Below are 24,808 nucleotides of genomic sequence, written 5' to 3'. Positions count from 1 at the left end.
CTATATCTGTAGTAAACTTAACTATACATGCATTTGGATTAAAATAGGGACAGACAAAACAGATCATTCAAAATATTAATACAGCTATATAGCATTGTTAAAACGCTAATAATCAGAGATTTACAGGGAAAGTTCTCTTGTTTGAATGTCCAATTGTTTTAATTTCTGAATATCCAATGACCTTTTTAAGAGTATAACTAAATGAATGCTTATTCACTATAGAAATTGACATGACTTTTCCAGGCCTGGAAATCACAATTTCCTTGGGAATGTTGTTGATTAATGGACAATGACTAGACAGTTACATGCATGAAAAACTGAAGACAACAACAGAACTGACATCTTGCACAGTTTTTATTCTTCATCAGAATGGATCGCTCGAATGTGCCCTGCATAGGAGAAACAGTCCTTCACAACCTTTATGAGCAGATACTAGATTACTACATGTTTGACACTATAATCTAGGGCTGTTACCCAATGTTTTGCATGTTTAAGACTTGAAACACACACCTGCTCCACCTGAATGAGACACATAACATACAAACACATCACTTGATATGGTAACACACCACAATCACAATGTACATACACACTTCTCAACAAACAGCTTTGATCACTGAAGCTCTGATATGACAAAAAGATAGAAACTGAAAGCAACCAATATATTACTAATATTAATTAACAGATGATTTACTAACATTCGGCAACTTAAAATAGGTCGAATAAGTGCAAAGAAAAAGATAAATCATAAAATTTAATACTTCCTCTTAAAATAGTGCTGATTATGCCGTCATACATATAATTCAAGCAAAGACCAATAAATGATTAACAAAAAAAATACTTTACATTGCAATTCAACCTGCGTACATTTAACATTCATGTTTAGCTACAGCATTTAGCATTTTATACATGGTTCTTTAGGATTCGGACGGAGTGATATGGTACATTTCATTCCATTACTGAAATTCATAAATTGATGAATTGAACAAACAAACGGTGTCTTTCACACAAAAAATTAAGATTGTCATCATTTACAGCATTCGCCCCTATATTGCTCCAAACCGGCATGACTTTCCTTCTTATGTGGAGCACGAAAAGAAACGTCCACTCTGTTCTTCTCTGTGCAATGAAAGCTGTCAAGCTCCATAAAGTAAATAGTTTGTGCACTATATTTCAAGTCTTCTAAAGTCAAAAGCAAGTGTGGTGTGGAGGAACAGACCCAAATGTAGCTGTTATTCACTGAAAATGTCCTCTCAAATCGTATGCGCATATTTAAACTAGCTGCATCTGGTTTGAAATCGTGAATATGCGAATGTGCAAATGAGATCTGAGATACACAGTGAAATTTTTCTTCACAGAAGTATAGCTACAAAACATATGAAATATAGTTTAATTAGCCCTGATCAGATTCACTCTCGTTGTATGAAATCAGCCAAGTTATTCTGCAAATTCTCTGTATTTGTGTTCCACAGAAGTAAGTAAGTGATACCGGTTTAGAAGGACATGAACACAATGAGTAAATGATGACAGAATTATTAATTTTTTGGTTTAAAAGAACACTGGAATGCCATTTAAGCATGCTGAATGCCCAGAAGTACTTCTGTTTTGACTCAAGATTTATGAAGAGCTCATGTTTTACGGTCTTCCTGTGCCTAAAATCTGGAAATTTAATTTTTCCCAATTGGCACACAACTGTATGGAAGAACAAAGGGGATTTGAGACAGAGAAACTTTGATCACTCTCTCAAATTCCACCCCAAAATAATATATTTACCTCCATTCTATAATGAGAAAGCAATGATATATTGGTGCGTTTAGCACCAGAAAAGACAGCAACAATATCTGACAACTGCCTGGAATCACATCTAAGACTTAGTTTTGCTTTAACAAGAAAGTCTCCTGTATTCTGGTCCTCATTTCTTGTAGATATTGATCATTATAAACTGCAGAAAATGCAAAATGCAGCATTGATGAAAACTTAATTTCCTTCATCTAGATTCTTCACTGGACTAGATCAACACTGCTGATATGAAAAGCATCAAAATAAACCTCGACATATGTTTTGCATTGATAAATATACACAATAAGCATTAGATTGGACTGGATCTTGGGCGGATCTTTTAGTGCACTGTAGGAGCATCACATTTCCATTACCTCCTACATGAATGGACGTCTATCACAACATAAATATCTTACAGCCACAGCATCGCATCAGTATTTCCTGCAGATGTGGCGAGCCGCTCTTATGATGCCATGGAGTCTCTGAAGCCCCACACCTCCAGCAGTCCGATCTGGAAGCTCTCAGCACACAGCGGTGGGTTGTCAAAGGTCAGGCAGCGTTCGGTTCGGCCGTGGTTCAGCTCAGAGTCGATGTACAGAGCGTTACCATCACCTCCTCCTTCAACAACAAAAGGCATCCGATTATAGAGAATCGAGTATTCAAGATTGACTAGCTTCCTTTATATACTATACGACTTAAATAATAATACTGGATTTAAGAGTAACTAGGACTGGGCAGTAAATGTAATTTCATACATTCATTATGTATTTGCTCTGAAATGGTTGAAAACATAATTTTGACCAAATAGTACATTGTGCAAATGTTTAATGTAAGAAACAAAAATAATAATGTAAAAAGGTAAAATACATATTTATATATATATACACACACAGGGCTTGACATTTTTGCTCACCAGACACTGTGGGTAGTGTCTGGTGAAAACACATCCAGTTATATATTTGAGAAATATTTACATGTATATGTATTTATTTATATTTTTATATAATTTATATTATATATAAATACATTTTTTGTACATAACATATTTCTCTTAAATATATACATTAATTTGTGTGTATTTATATATACACATATTAATTACACACATTACTCACACATATATTATACAAACTCAAACGTTTATTTTGTATGCGATTAATCGCGATTTAGTTTGACAGCCCTAAAAGTTACTCAATATTTTACTGGCCACAATTTTGACATCTAGACTAGGGCTGCAACTAACGATTATTTCAATAATCGATTAATCTGTCGATTATTTTTACGATTAATCGATGAATGGGAGGGAAAAAACATTAATTTCCAACCTTTTATTCAAAAACAGAAATGACAGTGCAAATTCACGTGCAAAAACAGGTTGCTCTTTTAACATCCCTGAGCTGTTAAAGTAATAAAAAACAAATGGACTAACACAAAAAACATACACATGTATGCTTTACATCTGCCAAATATATAGGGCTTTTTTTTTTAAAATAAATTGCACAAAAAGATGTATAATTTTGTTTAGATTAAGATGACCAAGTGCTATAAAAAAACTTTAAAATTAAATTTAAAAACTACAACAAACACAAATATATTTGTCAACAATAACCGATATAGGACAAAGCACAGAATAAATACATGACAACAGATCAGTGTTAATTTTGACAGCGAATTTTAATTTAGTTTTAGTCATGGTCTTTTGGATTTTCACGTTCGCAATCGAAATGTATGCCACTGATAAGCATTGTAAATGCAGTTTTACAGTATACACATACCAATTAAACGCGCAGGTCTCCTCTCGTGCGTCCTCCCCACTGGACGAGGCAATATCACTTTCGTTTCGCTTTCAGATATCTATTTTATAGATGCCATCAATGCTTTTATCTTTCTAGATGTAATTACCAAAATCAAAACAGTCCATAAACCTTAAATCCTCACGAAAACTTCGGTCAAGCCAGCTCGCGCGTCAACCTGAGAGATCAGCCTCCTTACCTTGTCAAGTGGTCAAATTCTCGGTTTATGAATGGACGGTTTGGCTTGATTGACATTCGGGCATGATTTATATACCATCGACCTGTCCTAAAACGTTAGCACGCTCTGATCGATTGTTTGGAGATCACGTGTTTCTCCGTTCGAAGCGCATTTCCTCTTCTTCACATTCGTGACAAAACAGTTGATTATTTATGAACGAAAGCATGAAAAAACGTGAAAATGGTCTCATTTGAAAGGAAATATCCAAAGCTAAAAGATGATATAGTGTGACTGATTGAAGCAGCCCGTATCAAAAGTGCGGGGGTCGATTTATGTCTTTTCAAAACTGCGGGGGTCCTGACAACGGCACGCCTGTTCAGAACAACGTTACGGGTCTCTCCGATGGTCTTTCCTCTACCTCCGTTCTGCTATTTATTTATTTATTTATTTTTGCTCCGCTCTGCTTCTCGCTCAACCGCGCGTTTTTATACTCAAACATCTCCGCGTCTCATTGAGAGGCGTAATGAATTGATAATGAAATTCGTTGCCAACTCTTTTAATAATCAAATTTAATCGATTTTATCGATTCGTTGTTGCAGCCCTAATCTAGACCATGGGGAAAAACTGCCATTTAGATATTTTTAATATTATCTCATAATTTAGCAGCAGGTATATTAGGCTGCTGTCACTTTAAGACCTGACGCACAGATCCATTATACTGTTACACATGCGTTTTCTTTCTGAACTGTTTACGTTCACTTACAACATAATTGACTGTGTTTATATGAATACTCGACAAGACTGGTATTTTGACATTATTTTGTGTGTATTTGACTGATTTAAGCGCATTAAGTAGCAAAAAAGGACTAAATTTAGTACCGAGAGGTGTTTTTTATGCGTCCACTTTGAGTGTGAGCACAAAATCTGCAGGAATGAGTACAATTTATGAGCAATACATGAAATCCCACACAGAAATTCAAGCCCTGTAACACCAACAATATTCATCCAGATCAAATGAAACGAGCGAGTGAGGGTTTGTGTGTCAACTCGCTGATGGAGAGATGAGAGGGCAAGAAAGTATCATGTATCTATTCTGCGGGAAATGAGTATTGGAAGCATTATTTTAGTATCGATATGTATCAAAAATTGCATTTAAAACATTTCTTCATATATTTATGAGTGACAATGAACTAATCATGTGAATTGAATCATTTATACTTTCAGTCCAAAAGATTTGCAGAAATAAATCTTCCCAAATTGATAATTTTTGCTAATGAGGTTTAAATCAGACATGATATTAAAACATCTCCATCTTAACACTCTCATATAAAATTACATAACACTTTAGGAAACTTAATGGTCAAATATAAGTCACATTAAATTAATTGTATTATTCAGAGTGATGGTTAATTTTACATCATAAAATATTAAATAAATCTATACTGAATGTGAATATTGAAATGCATCTATCATTATATTCCTGTAAGAACTGGTACTTGATTTCAAGTGAATAAAAAAGTAATAATAATACAAATCTGATTGGTGGGAAATTAGTATCTCACTTACCGATAATGATGGAGTCGACGTTTCCTGCCATAAACATGGAGGTGTTCCTTGAGTTCAGGTTGAAGTGTCGTGCAGACAGGAAGGGGGACAGCTGAGATGACTCTGTGGCGGGTTTCTCTAGAGACAGCGGTGCACCGTTGTCTTCGGCACCGGTCTGTTCGTCACCTGCGGGCTGGGCCGCGCTCGCTAGCTCTGGGTGTTTGATAATGACCCACTCATAACGCTCCATCTCTGGCTTCATCTGAAACACACATGTAAGACATGTTACACGCATATATTTAACACGCTTTACTTCAGCAATCTGGTGGTCAGACGTCAGGAAGTGAAACCTGAATACATGCTGGGGTGGTTAAATTGTGGTTAAGTCTGGGCTGCTACAAACCACAAACATTTACCCTGATAATGTCCATTTGCATTGCTTTAGATCTGCTAAATGAAAATTAGTCATATAGTATAAGTGAGTCAGGTGAGAACATGTTATGAACAATTTTTATTACCATTTTACTACCTTTTAGGGTTTAAAAGAACTCAATCTCTCAGTTGAGCTCCAACTTGCTATGGTTTGATTCACATTAAATGTATAGCTCTATAATTTTATTATATTATAACTATGATAAAAGGAATTTTAGGAGAAACATCTGAGACCAAGTTCATATTTAAAAGAAACATAACTGAGAACTCCATTAAATTACCCAAGAGCTATAAAATATTCCTGTGAGAGTGTAACAGGATGAAATGATGATGGATGAGAGAAACTTGACACACAAATGCACTGCACTCTAGTCTAATACTTAAGAAAATAGTGCCACCTAGTGGATCATAAACATCATTTCTGAAAAACTAAAATTATTTATATTCTATATTATTGTTTACTGATAATCAAATTAATTTGATTGTTTATATATGCATATAAACACACGAGTACCACAATTACATGAAAAGAAATGGAACATACTCTGAAGACGAAACACTCTCCAGTGCCAAAGAAGCTGAGCTTGTTCCCGCCTCTCTTCCGCTCCTCCCAATCAGTGGACAGGAAGGCCCCACACACCTGGAATACAATTAGACGAGAGGAGCGTCAATCATAGACTAGCAGCTCCTCATCCTGAACAACCTCTCTGCATCCTAGTCCCCTTAATATCCATCCTACATAGTATGCAAGAATAACCACAGACCTCAAAAAAACTAAAACTGCCATTGTAAAAACCCATAGGAAATGAACAAAGGATGACTTCTGGCTTGAACCGACTGAAAGGCTCCATTAGAGCTGGTGTGTTTTTGATTTATGGTTGCAAAATGGATGAAACAAAATCACTTATTCCTGCACTTCCAATTATTTGGGGGAAATTTTCCCTTTAAATGTACATAATTTAAATCCCCCTTAGTCTAATTTAGATTACCTCCACAGAAACAGCTGCATAAATCAAATGAGTTTTAATAATAAAAAGTAATGCAATTAATTAATAAAAGTAATGCAAATGCTTTGCTATGTTTCACCCATTTCACTTGAAACGGGCCTCACAACAACAGAAGGGGCCTCCATCCACTTGTGCTCGAAAAAAGTGCCGTCCCACCACCATCACGGAAATTAACAGAGGCTTGGTGCAAAAAATGCCACTAAAATTAATAAAAATGCACCCCAATATTCAAGATATATAGGGCAAAAATGTCCCTGTATAAGTTCTTGTATTTAATACTTATAACAGGATATAGAATGCTGTTTTCCTGAATATCAGCATAATTGCAAATGTGATAGATTGATTTTTTACAACAGTTCAGGAAACTTTGGTTAAAGTTAATATTGGTGACTTTCATCTGGGGTTGGGATGGGGATGGGGGATCTCCAGTTGTTTCTTTGAAATGGGCTTCCGAAATTGCAAAGGCCACCTCTGTTTACAAAAAAATAAAGCATACTTTTTTCCCCCCCATTTTTTGACTGACACCTCTCCAGTCCCCGTGTTGATATAAATCAAGAGTAAGTACAGAGACGTTGTGTGCATTGTGCAAACATGATTATTGGTCTTATTAATTTCTCTTTTTGTGTGAAAAATAGTGTTTTTGTAATTAAAATACAAACAAATGCAAACCTAGCACAGGTGAGAAAAAGTAATGCAAAAGTAACGTATTACTTACCAAAAAAGTAACTACATAACTGCAATTTTGTAATGCATTACTTTTAAAAGTAACTTTCCCCAACACTGTACTAAAATAAGTGCAAAGAAGGAACAAAACGAGAGAGAAATAAAGAGAAAGAGACAGGGAGTTGTTACCTCTCCATCTGTAGTTCTGATGAGCATTAGTGTCGGCTCGTGTCCCTCACAATGTGAATAAAACCTGAATAAAACATCACAGACAATATTTCAAAAACATTAAAACAGTTTGAGAAGCTCATTCAGCTCTTAAACACTGTTGTAAATGGTTTAACTGAGTAATAACTATTACTCAGAGGCAGCAGCTATTACTCATGAGGACTTCTTGAATAATATTCCTGTGCACAAAGAATATCTTTCTTTAAAGTCGGCATGAAATGGAAGCTGCGATAGTGTTTTCTTCTCTAATGTGACGAGTGAAACAAGTGAAACTATTGGTGGATCTCTTGTGAGTGACAACTTGCCCCATCCTCGCAGCAGTGAACACGATATCAGAGAAGAGATGTCGTTGCAAGAGGGAGAGGGACTTATTTTGATTTAAGATTACAAGACACATGAATTTAAAAAAAAAAAAAGATGTGCACAGACAAATTATTTATTACAATTAATGCAATATTCCATACAAAATAGGAACTGTCTATTATGATTTCATGGTGACTTTAAAGTAAAGTCACTTGCTTTGATATTTTGTTATCTAATGAAATTACATTCATACATGTTTAAGTGTGACATGAGTGTACAAATACTGCATATGCACTGAAGAGTGTGTGTATTTGTACCGGTTCAGGCTGCAGCCGTGTGTGGACGTGGTGAAGAGAAGCTGCGGCTGACACAAAGCGAAACGCTCCGGGATCCACGACCAGACATCTCTGATCTCTTTAGCGCTGACGATCTCCGAGCTGAAATTATCAGCGTTCACGGCTAACTGGACATTTTGTCTAGAGAAATAAAAAGAGAGAATGCAAACTTGATGATTTGAAAATCATCCATTTTTCACTGTGCATCAGTGAACCAACAACATAAAAATAAATAGGTCAAAAATAGCCTGAAAAACAGAAATGTGTGAGGAGGAGGATGAGAGATGAAGATACCCACCTTTTGATAGAACTAAAGGACAGCACAGAGAGTGGAGAGCAGGTGAAAAAAATGAAAATTAGGGAATGAAAAATAAATATTTAAATTAGAAGAAAGATGCAAAACACAAAAGATATAAAAAGACATACATAATAAACTTTAATATGAAGAGACACTGCCCTAAATAACACAAAAATAATGAATAATGAAATAATGAATTTCTGATTATTATTAATGTTGAAAACAGTTGTGCTGCTTCATATTTTTATGGAAACTGATGCTTCTTTTCAGGATTCTTTGATGAAACAGCATTTATTTAAAATGGAAATATTTTGTAACATTATAAATGTTTTTAGTGTCACTTTTGAACAATTTAATGCGTTCTTCCTGAATAAACGTATTAATTTCTTTCAAAAACAAAATCTTACAGACCCCAAACTTTTGAATGTTAGTGTACGTTTAGCTCAGCTAATGACATCCAATTTGCATTTCAGAAATAAGCAGTTATATTTTTCATTTTTTATCCAACTTTGTGTAAAAACCCTTTTAATTTTTCAAGTCTAACTAAATAAGTCATGTAGTACATAAACATTTACACGCCTTTTGATCAATGAATTTCCATTTGCCTGTTATGACTAGACAGTTATTAAATAGAAATGTTTTAATACTTTTATAAAACATTTTCATAGAGATTTCACTAGATATAGAGTAGAGCCGCACGATTCTGGATAAATTGAGAATCGAGATTTTTTTTGTTTCAAATAGAGATCACGATTCTCCCACGATTCTGAGCAGACATTAAAACAAAATAACAATTTACTAGAGGTTCTGACAAAATGTTACTGTAGTCTATTTAAAATTAATCTGAATTATTTAAAAAAAATCGTTTTGATTGATTGAATGATTCAATGACTCACTCAAAGACTTCTCTTGTTTCATTACTGGATGAGTCAGTGTCTTTGAACGAATCTCTTGAATGAATGATTCAATGACAAACACATTTTTTAACAGTCACTTGTCGCCACCTACTGGTGTAACAATGTACATTGTAAAAAAAAAAAAAAGATTGTCAATAAGTTATGATAAAATATTTTAACTCATCAAAATAAGTTTATGTTTTTATGTTTATGTTACACAAGATTCAACTAATTTTTTAATCAAGTTTAAAGGTTTATTTCACCCCAAAATGAAAATTCTGTCATTAATTACTCACCCTCATGTCGTTCCACACCCGTAAGACCTTCAGAACCTTCAGAGGTTCATCTTCAGACACAAATTAAGATATTTTTGATAAAATCCTATGGACAGCGAGATAAGGTTGAACCACTGTAGTCACATGAACTGTTTTAAATATGTCTTTAGTACCTTTCTAAACATCTAAAAGTGTTAATTATCTTGCTGTCAATGCAGGCCTCACTGAGCCATCAGATTTGATCAAAAATATCTTAATTTGTGTTGTGACGATGAACAAAGGTCTTATGGGTAATGAGTAATTAATGACAGAATTTTCATTTTTGGGTGAACTAACCCTTTAATGTAATTTAAGCTGAAATTACTTAAACATACAAGTTGATTGTACCTAAAAATTTAAGGCAGCAACGTTTTTTTACAGTGTAATTGATACAATCGTTATTTGAAGCGCCAAGTTGCTTTCAAAAGGTGAATCACTCTGTTTGAATGTTCCGCTGTGATTTTATCAAAGGTTTATTAGAATGACATTGTGTGGGTGTTTGAATCGAGATCGCGATCGTTTAATGATTAATCGTGCAGCTCTAATATAGAGTAATAGCCCATATGAGCAACTAGAAAAATGTATAGTTAATATAGAAACATCCATGATTTTTTAAGGTGTCATTTCCAGGAATATTTCCAGGTTATTTGCCACAAATATTGATGACAAAACTGTCATGTTTACCTCTTCTGTTTGACGGTGATGCCTTTCTGCTGGAGTGATTTCTCATTGGCCAGCTGAAGCAGCGTGATCTCTTTACGGCTGAACAGGCGGATGGAGAAAGCCTTTTCCAGCAGCTTATCCGGCGTCACGCTTTTCCCGATGTTCTGCACGAACGTCCGTATATCACTCTTGACCGCCGCCGAGTCCTGCTTGGTTAAGGCCGGGCCGGAGGCCGCACACTGCTTGCGGTAGAACTTCAGTATCGCCAGTGCGACGCGGTAAAGGACCTTGTAACCTTCCACCAAAAACACGTCCATCACGCGTGCGGCGAAGCTGAAGGGCAGGTCACCCAGAACCCATCTCTGCCAATCAGAGTAAACCTCCAGCACGTCTGTTGCCGTGGCAACCATCAGCTTATGTGCAGCGGGGCAATACTTATGCACGAGGTCGCCGAAGGTCATGCAGGCTGATTGATATGCGAGGAAAGTCTGATCTAACAAACGCCGCCCGGGCTCGTTGCAGGCCAGCATGCGACTGACGCTTTCGAAGCACTGCGCTTCATCCGCGCTCCAGTGCAGCAACAGCGCCGTCACCGCCGGCAAAGACGGGCAGTATGATATATCCGGGAACTGCCCTGCCACACAGGAAATTACAGCATGCACCGAACCTACGGATTCGGCCTTCAGACAGTACCGCGGCACTGCCGTCCCGTCCACGAACTCCGGCAAGGGGCACGCGGATGGGTTGCGCTTGCTATTGGAATTCCCCACGATGTCCCGGTAGACCTCGGCATCTGGGGTGACGGTGCGACACGGGAGGGCTTTGATCAGGTGCTGGTAAACGGCTGAGCGCTGGCTGTGATTTTTGTCCCACTGGCCCGAGCGGGCGTGCTGTTTCAGCTCCTTTAAGTCTTTATATTCTGACTTACCGGGAGCCGCGTCGCGAGACACATCGCCCATCTGAGACCAGTCCACGAACACACTACAATCCGCAGCCATGACCTCTGACCTCACACGTCAACCGGCACAAAGAAAGAGAGCAAGACAGAGAGAAACTAGCCGGCCATATTGCTCCAGCTGTTGAGAGAAAAAATATTGTCAATCTCTCTCATTGATGACAAAGCAATATTTAGGAAGCCTAAAATGGTGACAATATCCAAGAATGCATGAACTCCTTAAAAATGCATCCACTGAATTAGAGATTGACCGATATTTTCCCCGATATTTAAGCATTTTACCATCATCGGATATCGGTTTTGTAATATCGGATTTACCGATAAACGCTGCCATCTTGTGGGTGTTTTGAAAATTGCGCGCAGGATCGCCATTAGAGCACATCTGAGGGGAGACAAGACAACGGCGTGCACAGGTAAAGTATACTTACCTGCTTTGCTGTAATTAGTAAACTTTATTTAACATAACAGCCATTAATGCACAAATTAGATGCGTTACATTAATGCCTGAAATTTAGCTAGTTTATGAAGAATAGAGACAAGCTCAAGGAGTCACGCAAGATAATCCGACATGTCCTGTTTCAATAAAGAAAAAAATGTAATTCTCTCTCTGTTGTCTATGTTCATCATTAGTCTCGTGAAGTCGTCCCCATTTTCTGTTCACTCAGCAGGTTGATGCTCGGCCACCGCATGTAACTTAACAAGATTTACTTGTTTAAAACAACGTAATTATATAAACATTTACTATATAACCATTAATTCGCTAATAAACATCCAAGTAAATGCAACTCTGTGGAAATTAATTATTTATTATCTCCACAAGCGATCGCAGTTTGAGTATAGTTCTGTGTAAATGCATAGATAAACAGCGCTTTGTCAGTGGATATTTCATAATCTAGAACGACAAAAACATTATTAATAATTCTGATATAACATACCAGTTGAGAAATGCAATAAAATACAATGCTTTGTTTGTTGTATTGCAATATTCCAGATAATATTATTCAGTTATTTAACATTATCCAGTTTAAAATGAATTATTACACTTCTGCAAAGGTGACTCCTGTCTTTAAATTTATTTTCTCCATTTGAAAACATTACTTATTCTACATTTATTTTGCTTATTGTTAACATTAGTGTTGCTGCTGATGCTTTTTATAAATAAAATTATTTTTGTAATATGAAGATTAAAATTAACAAAATTTATTGGTATATAAAGGAGATTTGTTTTCTATGCAAGGAGGGAGTGATTGTTATAAATAAAATGATTTGTTCAGTTCAGGGGTGTTATAATTGTGTTAGTATAACAGTAAATAAATATCGGTTCTGCATATCAGTTATCGGGCACATAAACACAAAAAGTATCGGTTCTAAAAAATAAAAAAAAATCAATATTGGTCGATCACTACACTGAATGTAATGAAAGTGCTTCGGATAAAAGCATCTGCCAAATGCATAAATGTAAATACAATATCAATATTGGAAAAGCATTTTCATCAGCACGAACTGATATTGGATTTGGAAGCACATATCATCAGGTCTTTTTTCCCCATTTCAAACAGTACTACTATGTATGCAAAAGTATTGAAATGTTAAGCAAATTTTCTACCGGTCCGTACATTACAATATTTTGATGCCTGAATTGACTTGAGCTTTGAAATAGTCACCAGTATTAGTACTGATATGTACTATACAGACATAAGTGACTGATAACATCCGAATATACACTACTGTTCACAAGTTTGGGATCAGTAAGATTAAAAAAACGAAAAAAACAAACACTTTTATTCATCAAGGACTCAACAAATTGACCAAAAGTGTTCTGTTTCAAATAAATGCTGTTCTTTTGAACTTTTTAGTACTCATCAATAAATCCTGACAAAAAGTATCACAGTGATATATTTTGATGGTAACAGTTAGAAATGTTTTTCGAGCAGCAAATCATCATATTAGAATGATTTCTGAAGGATCATGTGACACTGAAGACTGGAGTAACAATGCTGAAAATTTAGCTTTTTATCACAGAAATAAATTACATTTTAAAATATATTTATTTGAATAGAAAGCAAGAAAGAAGTTCTTTTTAACTGTAATAATATTTCATATTCATAATATTACTGTATTATTTGATCAAATAAATGCAGCCTTGGTGAGCATAAGAGACAAAAACATTCAAAACATTTCAAAAAACAAAAAAAATTTGTACTGACCCCAAACTTTACATATTAGGGCTGTGCGATGTGGACAAAATAATCATACTGCGATTTTTTTAATGAATATTGCAATTGTGATTTTATTTGCGATTTTGGCTATTGTTTTTGCTTTTTCACATATGCTACATTCTAAATGTATTCAGTGCACAAGAAGTGCATAACAAAACATTTCACAATTAAATAACATAGTATCAACAGCTTGATAAACAGAGATGTCATCTTTTGTCGAGTGTTTGACCTTCGAGTGTTTGCGATGTTCGCAGGCACCATGTCTTTGCATATATGTTAAAGTTAGGTGATCGTGTCGGTAATTTCTTTGTGCTACTTTGATCCTTTCTCACAAGGCATGCAAATGCTTGAACAATGGATACTTGTTGAGTCGGTTCAGGCTGGCTTTTAGGTGTCATTTTGTTAGTTTCGACGGACTTTGTCGACACGCATTGATCATGCAGTTTTTTATGCCGCTGTTTTAAGTGCTGGAACAGTTTTGTTGTATTGCCCCATTTTGTTGCAATAATCTCACAGGTCTTGCAAATTACCTTGCTCTCTGACACATCCTCTCTCCTGAATTCAAAACACAACAAAATATTCTGAATTAAAATATAAATAAATTAATAAATAAAATTGCAGTCTTATGTGATTTACAAATTGCATGTGCTCAAATCACGAATGTTTTGCGATATACATACACATGTATAAAGATTAATTAAATTAGTTTTAAAAATGCCCCTGGGATTTAAAAGAAATGCCATAAAAAATTACCTCAGAAAGCCACATGTGAGTCCATCTCTGTTTTTCTGCCTTTCTGACTCAGTTCATCAGAATTTCCCAATTACACTTATTAGATTTAAATGACCTCCACTTCCCTCGCTCTGTTTTCTTCTTCTCTCTCGATTTCACTGTGTTTGTAAGTGTGTGCACTGGACTCTTGTACTTTAAGGTTGCTGTGAGGTCAGAGCTCTTAAGAACGTCAACAACATGAAACTATCACGACAAAGCAAAAAATAAATACTCTATTGGATTTGCTGATGTAGCGTAATAGCATCAGTGCCCAAGAGTCAGGGGTCAAGGGGCTATAATCCATTTACACCAGGACAGGTGGATGAGTGCTATTATTTGAGTCTTACAGTGTGATGATCATATAACTGTGTCTATTATAACAGCATATTATACCATCAGTTACGTTTTATGAAAATGACATGATTTTATAGTAAAACACTTTTTTCTGTAGTAATCCATAAAATGTATATCTACTGTTATCGTGGTAGTTTTTGGTCACAATGTCCAACCTTATCTCACATGTAAATACCATTGTACTATATGAACATGGTAATCAATCAGTAAGTATTAGGGCTGGGTAAAAAATATCGATTTTCTCATTTTTATGAACCGATATCGATTCTTAAATCCCAAGAATCGATTAGTCTAGTCTGATTTCAGTTAATGAATGAGCAGAATATGTAGCGCCTCCTATCCAATAAATCGCAATAATCTTTGTGCTTTGTTCCTTTTGATATGAAGCAAAGTCTCAGATTTCAAATGACGTCCATCTTAATATGAGATTCAAAAAATAAATACCGTTTTGGCACTGTTTAATGTGGCGTGACGGATCGCTTTAGTGCCTCAATTACAGAGAAGCATGTGATCATCCTCTCCTCCGCTTTAATACCAGTTAGAGGGCGAAATAAACATGCATGAACATCTGAAGGTATGTTATACAGTACAACTTACTGAGATCCATATCATGTCTCGTGTAATCGCTCAATCAGTGTTTCAGCTTCGGAAAGACGTCAATAAAACAGCTTGTCAATAAAACACGTTGTCACGTAACGTCACATTTACCTCAGAAAAACATATTCAGTGACCATAAACTCATTAGTCAGCTAGAAAAGTGAACTCTAGAAAGCATTCTGATAAATATAGCTATGCATTGTTACATATTCATTATAATGTTCTTCAATATTTAATGCATGTTTGAATAAATCAGGCACGATTTAAATGTTTATATTTTTTTTTTAAATGAATTGGAGTAGAAATATGATTATGTAATTCTAGACTTTATTAATAATAAAAACATAATTGAGTGTAATTTAAGTGTTTGTATATAAATAAGTTAATTTACCTTCAATATTAATATAGTAGTACCAACTGACTTACATGTGTAGTTTACAGCATTAGTTGAGAGAAGTTTTTCCTCTAGAAAATTTGCCATGTACTGTAACTGAAATACTACATCCAAAATAATCGATATCAATTCAAAATCATAGTCGAATCAAATCGAATCGAAAGCATGTCAATAGTAATCGAATCGAATTGTAAAAAATGTTGTCAATACCCAGCCCTAGTAAGTACCATGGTATATATTAAAGCAGGGGTATTTAAACCAGGTGCTTGGAAAAGTTTAGTCAAAAGCAGAGTAAAAAACTGTCAAATAAAATAAATAAAAATACAACTAAACTAACTAAATAAATGTGATTAAAATAAAATACTTGAATTAAAAACATACAAATAAATTAATTGGATACAAAATTTAAATAAATAAACAATCCAACAATACAATACCATAGAATTTATTATATTAATTCCTTTATACTTGAAAATACATTTTAGACAGCGCATCTAAAAGATACTTTAGTCTTACTATCATAATAAATACATAATTTATCTATTTTAAACAGAAAAATTATGTCATTATGTTTTACTGTAGTAATGATAGTAAGGATGATTACGATACATGTCAGTCAGCCAATCAGCGAGCGAGAGAAACGCCTCACGCGCGCGCCTTCAAGCCCACCTGACACGCGCTTTGCAGCTCTTCTAAAGCTTCTAATGTGCACAAACCACAAACCAACACCTATATTTCTCGTCAATTTTCAGTGACATAAACATTATATGACACGCACAACCTAATTCAAATCTGCCTGATGTATACTTGACTGACAGATGACGTTATAGATACACACTAGTATGCAAACACAACCGATACATGCAGCAGACTGACAACTCGTAGTCGTTTTTATTAAATATGTCTTTAATGCATGCAGACGTGCAAATGAAACGGCGACGCCTCAGATTAAGCTAATGTGAATAGCTTGTGCAGCTAATGTGCAGGCAGTGTAAACTAAACTACATGCCGAAGCCATTTAAAAGTCTGTACTGCAGCACTTCAAGTGTAGGAATCGCAAATAGATGCGTGGAATCAAGAAAATGCAATAAATTGAAAGATAATATGAATGAACGTCTTACCTGATTTGCTTTCGACTGTCTGTCAGGCAGCGGGCATATTTGTGATTGTGCGCGCATGCGCAGTGAGTACAGCCGTCACAGTGCACGCTGGGTGACTTACAGAGATATATAGTTATATATTAAATAGAGAAAGAAATACAATTATGTTTTGAATTCTATCTATCTATCTATCTATCTATCTATCTATCTATCTATCTATCTATCTATCTATCTATCTATCTATCTATCACACACTTAATGATATAGATATAATAATAGAGAAATGTCTATATATGGTTATAAATATTTGCTATTTCTAGTTTTTCTGTAATATAATTATGTTATTAGGCCTAATATTTATCTTACCCTGAAATGCATTGGTAATCTTTTGCTTTTTCCATTACAAGAAAAAGGAAAATCCCAGACAGTGAAAGGCCGTCCTGTATCACCTGACCTGTTTACTGCTTTATGAGCATCTCACTGGCCAGAGGGTCGAGTCGGTCTGGTAATGAGACAACGCCCGGCCTTGTGCACAACATCCGTAGACACATGACAGTCATTAAGATAACTCAATCAAGACTGCAGTGCTGCACGGACACAGTTCCTGCCTTCCCTAAAGTTTATAGACACACACAACTCTTAAAACATAGTGTTCACCTATAAATAAACAAGGAATAGGTGACACTAACCTGTAATAATTCACTAAAAGCATCATATAATCTAAGAATATATCATGTATTTACTGAAGAGAGTTGATGTTAAAATAGTTTGGATGTGGTTCACCAGCAGTTCAGTTTAGTAATATAATCCAGCATAGATAATATATAATGATTATGCATGATCATGCATGGCTAATGAGTCACGAGGACAACAGCAAAGCGACTCCACACTTGAATACCTGATTAATAATATGTTAATAATTTAATAGTGCACAAATTCAATGATCTGTTTTTCACTGTTATTCACATTCACAGATTTGAGGCTGCAACAAACATTGATGGACCGGCTCGAGCGGAAATGCTAAATGATTCTCAGCCATTATTAATACTTAAATATAAATGTAAGTTCATTCCTCTGAAGCAAAAGCAACTCTGTAGAAGGTCACATCAGTGATCATACTTATTAGCAAACACAATCTCATGCTTTAACTGGCACATTTAAATAAAGTCAAAGTTCATCAACAGTTTCTAGATATTCAAAGATGTTCTCCAGATAAAACACAATGGCACTGAGGTAAATGTGCAAAGTTGTATGTCTTAATATCTATGAAACATTTGACTATCATTCTCCTCCATTGTATTCTCATTTACAACTGTCAAAGTTAAACTGACAACCTTGCTTCTGAAAGTAAAGATGTTCAGAACTAATTCCTTGCGTGAATTCAGTGACTTTCCCATTACAAAAGTAACTTTATTATGAATAAAATTATGAATGTCGTTCAACACCTGTAAGTCCTTCGTTCATCTTCAGAGCACAAATTAAGATATTTTTGATGAAATCTGAGAGCTCTCTGACTGCAGTGGTTCAACCTTAATGTTATGAAGCGGCGAGAATACTTTTTGTGCGCAAAAACAAAACAAAAATAACGCTTTTATTCAACAATCTCTTCTTTTTCACGCAAGTCTCCTAAACAGTTGACGCAATGAACGCAGTCCAGCGATTCCGCCGACTCATTATTGGCCGGCTCCTGCGTCAGCGTCACACACATACGTCATGCTGATCACGTGATCAGTTTGGCCAATAATAAGCCAGCATTCGGACGCAAACACGGAAGCCTGCACTGTGCTTACTTCATTTTTGGGTTAACTAGCCCTTTAATATTTACTGATGCTTCCCCTTTTGGAAATGTGTGAGCTTTTTTCTTAGCAGTTTGTGAAATGTTTAAAATTTTGATTACTAGCAAAGACTATAGAATAACATAAGACGTTTCACTCGTATTGTTTTGAATGGGAGAAAGTGTAACGCGCAATATGTCGGAATAAGTCCCGCCTTCTAAATAAGAGCCAATCGCTGACTGGTAAAGTCATCGCGTCACTTCAGCGGCCGTTAGAATCACCGGTTTCTATAGAAACAGTCAGACGCGCGTCTCTTCTTAGGTCTGCGCATGCGCATTAGCTTGATCCAGCCTGAAAAAATACATTTTTTTTGCCATGATTCGAGCGTTTAGAAACTAAATTTATGAGCCGGTTGTTGTTAGATTTCATTGGTGATTTCAAATATGAAATTTAATCGTAAGGTTGGTGAACAGTTTTGGAGAATTTGATGTTTCCCCATTCAAATGTAACATTTCCATAATGTTTGAAGAATGATAAAAATGGAATGTTTGCACAACCAAGAAAAATGTTTTAAAGCATTTTTTAAAAATGGACATTCAGTTTTCATAACTTAAGGGGAACTTTATCAAAATATTCTTAGAAGATCCTTTTGATGGGTCTATTGTCTTGTTCAGAGCATCATTACAGCTGAACTTTAAGTCATTTCATAATTGATTCATTTTGTAAAACTTATTTTCCTGTTTATTCCTTTGAAATATGATGATCTGTATTGTATAAAGTGCTATGTTAATAAATGTGACTTGACTTTTGAATAATTTCCCCCTGATAATCACTATGCCGAGGTGGAGCATTGTGGTGGGACGGTTGTAGTGTATTTTGCATGTCATACATTTTATCTTCCTCCGAGAGCAGCTTGTTTCCATTATCCCTTCAGACCTCTTGAAGAGCCACTGCACTTTCAAGATGGAAAAGCCAAAATTCTCTCCTTCCGCCCTGACGAGTTCCCGTGGTGCCCTGCACATGGCGCAGATCTTGGTGTGCGTGGTGACGTTTGTGGTGGGCTACATCTGGGGTCACCCATCACACACCTACTGGATCTACAGTATGGTGGTCTGGGGTTTGTGTCCTGTCATCTCACTGGTCATCACCATAGTGGAGATGTTCCTCATCCACAAGCTGATCCTTGTGTTTTGCATGGACTGGGACGACTTCACGACCGGCATGGCCATGATGTCGTCTCTCTGCATGTTCTCATGCACGGTGATATGCGCCAACTTCTACATCTGCTGGAAGTGCATCTGGGGCTGGATGATCACGATCCTCTCCGCGGTGTGTTGCGTGCTTTACTGCGTGGAGATGTTCAAGGACAAATGTGATGCGACGCGCTCTGCGACTTATGTAGCTGTGCTTCCTGGCTTCATTAAGATTCTCCAGGCCTTCGTTGGCTGCATTATCCTCATTTCCCTGATCGGTTACGTGGGTAAACCGGCTCTGCTGTGGTGCATCGTTGCCTACGCCATTCCTTTGCCTTTAACCCTCCTGATCATCATCACTAACATCTTGACCAAGTTAAAGAAATGTCTGCCCTTCAACATTGATTGTTTCTCCATGATTTTCCTGTTCATATCAGTTCTGCTGTACGTCTCTGCCGCAATCCTCTGGCCAATCTACAGCTTCAGAGGAAACCCGCGGCCAAAAGACTGTCCAGGAAACAGCTGCGTATGGAGCATCCAGTTTGTTGTGGCCTTCATGACTTATGTCAACCTCGGCCTGTACATCATTGACCTGGTCTTCACCTGCTGTGGAATCTGTGGATTTAAACGTTCTGATTAGTACTCTTAAGAAGAAAAAGGTTTTTCCAGAGCAATGCCATTGAAGAACCTTTCATTGAACAGTTCTTAAAAGAACCATTATTTTCTTAGTGTAAAGAGCTTTTTAACAATCTAAAGAACCCTTTTCCACTATTGTCAACTGGAAATGTTCCATGGATGTTAAAGGTTCTTTGTGGAAGTATAGATGCAGAACCTTTCTTTTTAAGAGGGTATTTTAAGGTACTGTTTTTCTTGTTTCTATATAGTCAGACGTATTTTGTATTTTGCTTTCATTGAATGCTTGATTGTTCAAAATAAATGATTTTATTTACTATCTGTGTTTTTGTTGTTGTTTTTTTTAACATGGTAGATGTATGTTTTTTACACTATTAACAATTTTAGCTGTGTTTTTTTAACTCTAAGAAATAAATATCAGCATATAGTTAAATAAAGTTTATCAAAAGTGACAGTAAAATGTTTCAAAAGATTTCTACATCAAATAAATGCTGTTCTTTTGAACTTTCTATTCATAAAAGAATCCTGTAAAATATGTAGGTAACAACACTTTATTTTAAGGTTATATAAACTACATGTACTTTAATACTAACAGTAAATTATGCATAATTGCAAGTAAATAACCTTAAACCTAATGCTAACTCTATATAGTACATATTACTCAGTACTTATTTGAGTAAGTACAATAACTGTCACCTTATCATGGTGTATCATGGTTTCCACAAAAATATTATGACAAAATTGATAATGATAAGTGTTTCTTAGCATCAAATCATCATTAGAATGATTTCTAAAGGATCATGTGACATTGAAGACTGGAGTAATGATGCTGAAAATTCAGCTTTGATCACAGTAATGAATTACATTTTACAATATATTCAAATATATAAAGAAAATCATACTTTTTCCGTGTTTAAGTGCTATAATTGGGTCTCTGGTGCATCGAACAACACTGAAAACGTGAAAAGGGACAACCCAGTAACTTCGTTTTGACAAGTCTTTCTCTGCAAACATGTGGAAAAAAACGAGCTGTTCTGATTTCACTCCCCTAGTGACGTAGGAAGGGGATCTTATTATTTTGTTTTCACAAGTGACAGCGGTGTACCAGTTCTAATGCCATGGCAAAAGTTCGAGCAAAGCATGCTAACTGTTTTGTCGTTGGCTGCACAGATGAGCACTATTTAGAGTCTCGTTGACTCTGACAAGCTCGATTGCTAAATAAGAAGCGTTTCTGTACATTAGACCATTTACAGCATTTGATAGCACTCATAAACATTAGCCTGCTGTGTATGGCTCATAGACTAAAAAAAGATGGACGCCGCGACGCCGTTTCCTTCCATTGTATTGGAGGTATTGAACTGAAGCCAAAACGGACGCCGATGGGCGCTGACACGTTACGCAAAAACGTCAGTTTGGAACCTGGGCATGCGCAGAAGGAATCGTCAGTGGAGCCCGGAGGCGGAGTCGCGGTCAGGTCGCGGTATCAAACTTCCGCCCAGACGACTGCGTCATCATTCATGTATTTTATATAGGCTATATAAAGTATACGTAATTTAAAATTCTACCTATAAAATAATAGGCTATTCTGTTTCTAGAGCAATAATATTTTTGAAACAGCAAATTCAGTAGATAAACTCAATATAATATGCCACTAGAAACAACTCTAAAATGTCAGAAACGGTCCTGCCATTTTAAATAAAGGGTTAAACTAACGTTACAGGCGATCGATTGCTGTAAACAGTGCTCTATAATTAATTAGAGTAGGCTATCATAGTTTTATCCTGCTAATTATCATTTTATACCCATAAAATTAATTAGTAACTGCCAGATAACGATCACCTGCTTTTTTCCGTTATGGCTAACGTTAGGCGTGTTATCTTAACTTATAAAGTTTATTAATTAGCTTATGAAGCCCACATTTAACGTTACAGAGAAAAGCTCAAATATCAGTCAGATCCTGTAGGTCAGTTAGTACAGTTTACTGCTGAACAGCTCATTTTGTCGGTGTGAAATAACACAGAAACTGAAAATTAATAATTATTTATCTTCACTCTCCCCTCGAAGCCCCGACAGTCCTCAGAGAAGCTGTCAATCAACTGTGAATCACGACGACACGCCCCGTTTTTATAGCACCAAATTGCTAGCTAAAATCAAACTTATCACAAAAACGAACAATTGAATATAAATCAGCGTGATAACAACTACCTTAAATGACCAGAACCATCTTCCGGAAAATTTTATTTGACGCATAATTTATTTTTATGTTTTAACTCATTCGTCTGCATTGAGAGGGCGGGGTTTATGACCTGTACTGCATCCAGCCTCCAGGGGGCGATCAAAGAGCCCGCAGCTTCACTTTTCAGGACGTATGAGGCACACCCGGTATGGCTCTGTTTGGCAAACAGGTACGCTATGTAGCGCCCAGTGGGCGTCCATACGGGTTTTGCACAAAAGATTAACATGACGGCACATGCTAGCCTATGAGTTGAATCAATTCCACAGCAACTACATAAATTTATCCACTAATCATTCAGAAACATCTAAAAGTTGTAACTTCGTCCTGAGTCTCTCCATCAGTGTCGACTCCGGTTTGAACAATGTAAGGCTGAACACCGTTACTGACAATCCTCATTTTGGCTGCGTGAGATTCTCCAGCTTTGTTGTTGTTGAACTGTTAAAGCTCCGCCCTCTTCTGAAAAGGGGCGGGAGCAGCAGCTCATTTGCATTTAAAGGGACACACACAAAAACGGCATGTTTTTGCTCACACCCAAACAGAGGCAAATTTGACAAGCTATAATAAATGATCTGTGGGGATTTTTAGCTGAAACTTCACAGACACATTCTGGAGACTTATATTACATCTTGTAAAAGGAGCATTATAAGTCCTTTAAATATTGTTAAACTCTCATTTTTATGTCTAAGGGGATACTGCGGCTGCTCTTAAGTATAGCACAATTCATACACAAATATGAGTGTTACATGATATACAGTATACCCGTTAATCTATCAGTGAGAGCTATGTGTATAGTTGTACATTATTACTTAAAAAGTGTGATAGTGAGGATCATGGGATGATGGAAAAGGGGCCTCCACACACTGTCTTTGCATAGGTTTCTTTCATTTACTCACTAACTTGCCAGAGACGCGTCACATTTGAGATATGGATAGAGAAAAGTCACACACATACTGAAAGTTTATGGTGTGTGTGTCTGTGAAGACTTTATCAATGCAAATCATGCAGTTTGGAGTAACTGTCCACTTGAGTACAGCTCACACTTGTCTGGCTTTGGGCATCAGATGAAGAACAATGGCACTGTTCGGATTGAGTCTCAGTCAGTGTTTCCGGATCCTAGAGATGGTGTTCTGTGTGCTGGCCCTGATCATCCCGATGTTCCGTGGCTCCATGTCCAGTCCGTACGGGATCTGGTGTGAGTTTGTGTGGGTGTTTGGACTCATTGTGGCTGTGGTGATCTTCTTTATCGAAAAATACCTGGCGGATAAACTGATCGAGCTCCTGGTGCTGAAGCACACCTGGAACGATCTCTCCTGCGGACTGACCCTTCTGTCATCCCTCATGCTGTTGTCCGCGTCTCTCATTTATTCCACTGTGTTTGTGTGCGCAACATGCATCGCAGATATGATTTGCGCCATCGCCTCCATTCTGGCTTGTGGCGTGTACATGTTGGATGGCGTGATGTTAAAACTAAAGTGTCCCGAAGGTTATCTGTCCAGCGTACGAGGCATCCTGCGCTTCAGCCAGGCGTTTGTGGCCTGCCTCCTCTTCACCGCGGTATACAGCTACTTCAAAGGGGTGGAAAACCAATTCCGCCCTGGTGGTTTGATCTGGTGCATTCTGGTCTACGTGGTGTGTTTCCTTCCAACCGTGGTGGTGATACCGTCACACCTGCAGAAGTGTGTGGATCTGCTGCGATGCTGCAATCTCGATAAGTTGGAGCTGGTGCTCGACATCGTCGCTGTTGCTCTGTACGTGTCTGCGGCAATCATCTGGCCTGTGATTGGATATAAAAACCATAAAAGAGACTCTGAAACTCACGATTATCGCTTTCATGACCTCAACATCATCTCAGTCATGACATATGTGAACTTGGGGCTTTACATCGCAGACCTCGTTTTGACATTGATTGTACTTTGTAAAAACAGATAGAAGTAGAGTCAGATGTTCTACATTTCATTAAAATATTTTATAATTTCAGTAATTCAAAGATAGAGTCTGGAGTTTCATACAATACATATCGGAAAGAAATACATATCGGAAAGAAAATGAGAGATAAAATCAGGTAAAATGGTCCAAAAAATGGTGCAATTTACATGAATTTACACAACAATTTCTCTCTCTATGTGTGTGTGTATATATATATATAT

General features: G+C 36.6%; 3 protein-coding genes across 4 annotated transcripts; 2 read left to right on the top strand and 1 right to left on the bottom strand.

Annotated features, from left to right (window-relative positions):
• Positions 1-352: 352 nt before the first annotated feature.
• On the bottom strand, positions 353-17,313 carry tbc1d24 (TBC1 domain family, member 24). Of its 2 annotated transcripts, XM_067378051.1 has the most exons (8): positions 17,191-17,313; positions 16,846-16,940; positions 10,456-11,510; positions 8,246-8,404; positions 7,587-7,650; positions 6,272-6,367; positions 5,317-5,557; positions 353-2,397 (listed from the first exon to the last, which is right to left on the bottom strand). In XM_067378051.1, the coding sequence occupies exons 3-8, from the start codon at positions 11,430-11,432 to the stop codon at positions 2,243-2,245; spliced, it is 1,692 nt and encodes a 563-aa protein (XP_067234152.1). In that variant the 5' UTR covers positions 11,433-11,510; positions 16,846-16,940; positions 17,191-17,313; the 3' UTR covers positions 353-2,242. The 2 variants fall into 2 exon arrangements, with proteins under 2 accessions (XP_067234152.1, XP_067234153.1); XM_067378052.1 differs by lacking the exons at positions 16,846-16,940; positions 17,191-17,313 and adding an exon at positions 14,362-14,383.
• A 2,249-nt stretch (positions 17,314-19,562) lies between these two features.
• On the top strand, positions 19,563-20,432 carry LOC137013708 (myeloid-associated differentiation marker-like protein 2). Its single transcript, XM_067377667.1, has one exon. The coding sequence runs from the start codon at positions 19,563-19,565 to the stop codon at positions 20,430-20,432; it is 870 nt and encodes a 289-aa protein (XP_067233768.1).
• Positions 20,433-23,550: 3,118 nt separating this feature from the next.
• On the top strand, positions 23,551-24,590 carry LOC137013707 (myeloid-associated differentiation marker-like protein 2). Its single transcript, XM_067377666.1, has one exon. The coding sequence runs from the start codon at positions 23,733-23,735 to the stop codon at positions 24,588-24,590; it is 858 nt and encodes a 285-aa protein (XP_067233767.1). The 5' UTR covers positions 23,551-23,732.
• The last annotated feature ends 218 nt before the right edge of the window (positions 24,591-24,808 follow it).

Source organism: Chanodichthys erythropterus, chromosome 23, assembly GCF_024489055.1.
Source record: "Chanodichthys erythropterus isolate Z2021 chromosome 23, ASM2448905v1, whole genome shotgun sequence".
Lineage (NCBI taxonomy): Eukaryota > Metazoa > Chordata > Actinopteri > Cypriniformes > Xenocyprididae > Chanodichthys > Chanodichthys erythropterus.
Note: the sequence above shows the minus strand (reverse complement) of the source record. Positions and strands in the feature narration are given on the sequence as shown.

Bases quoted from the DNA above. Each gene is read 5' to 3' on its own strand.
- tbc1d24 (XM_067378051.1), bottom strand. From the start codon at position 11,432: ATGGCTGCGGATTGTAGTGTGTTCGTGGACTGGTCTCAGATGGGCGAT. The intron at 7,651-8,245 runs GTACAAATACAC...TGTTTTATTCAG, and splicing joins CACGGCTGCAGCCTGAACCG to GTTTTATTCACATTGTGAGG. The intron at 6,368-7,586 runs GTAACAACTCCC...ATTGTATTCCAG, and splicing joins TCAGAACTACAGATGGAGAG to GTGTGTGGGGCCTTCCTGTC.
- LOC137013708 (XM_067377667.1), top strand. From the start codon at position 19,563: ATGGAAAAGCCAAAATTCTCTCCTTCCGCCCTGACGAGTTCCCGTGGT.
- LOC137013707 (XM_067377666.1), top strand. From the start codon at position 23,733: ATGGCACTGTTCGGATTGAGTCTCAGTCAGTGTTTCCGGATCCTAGAG.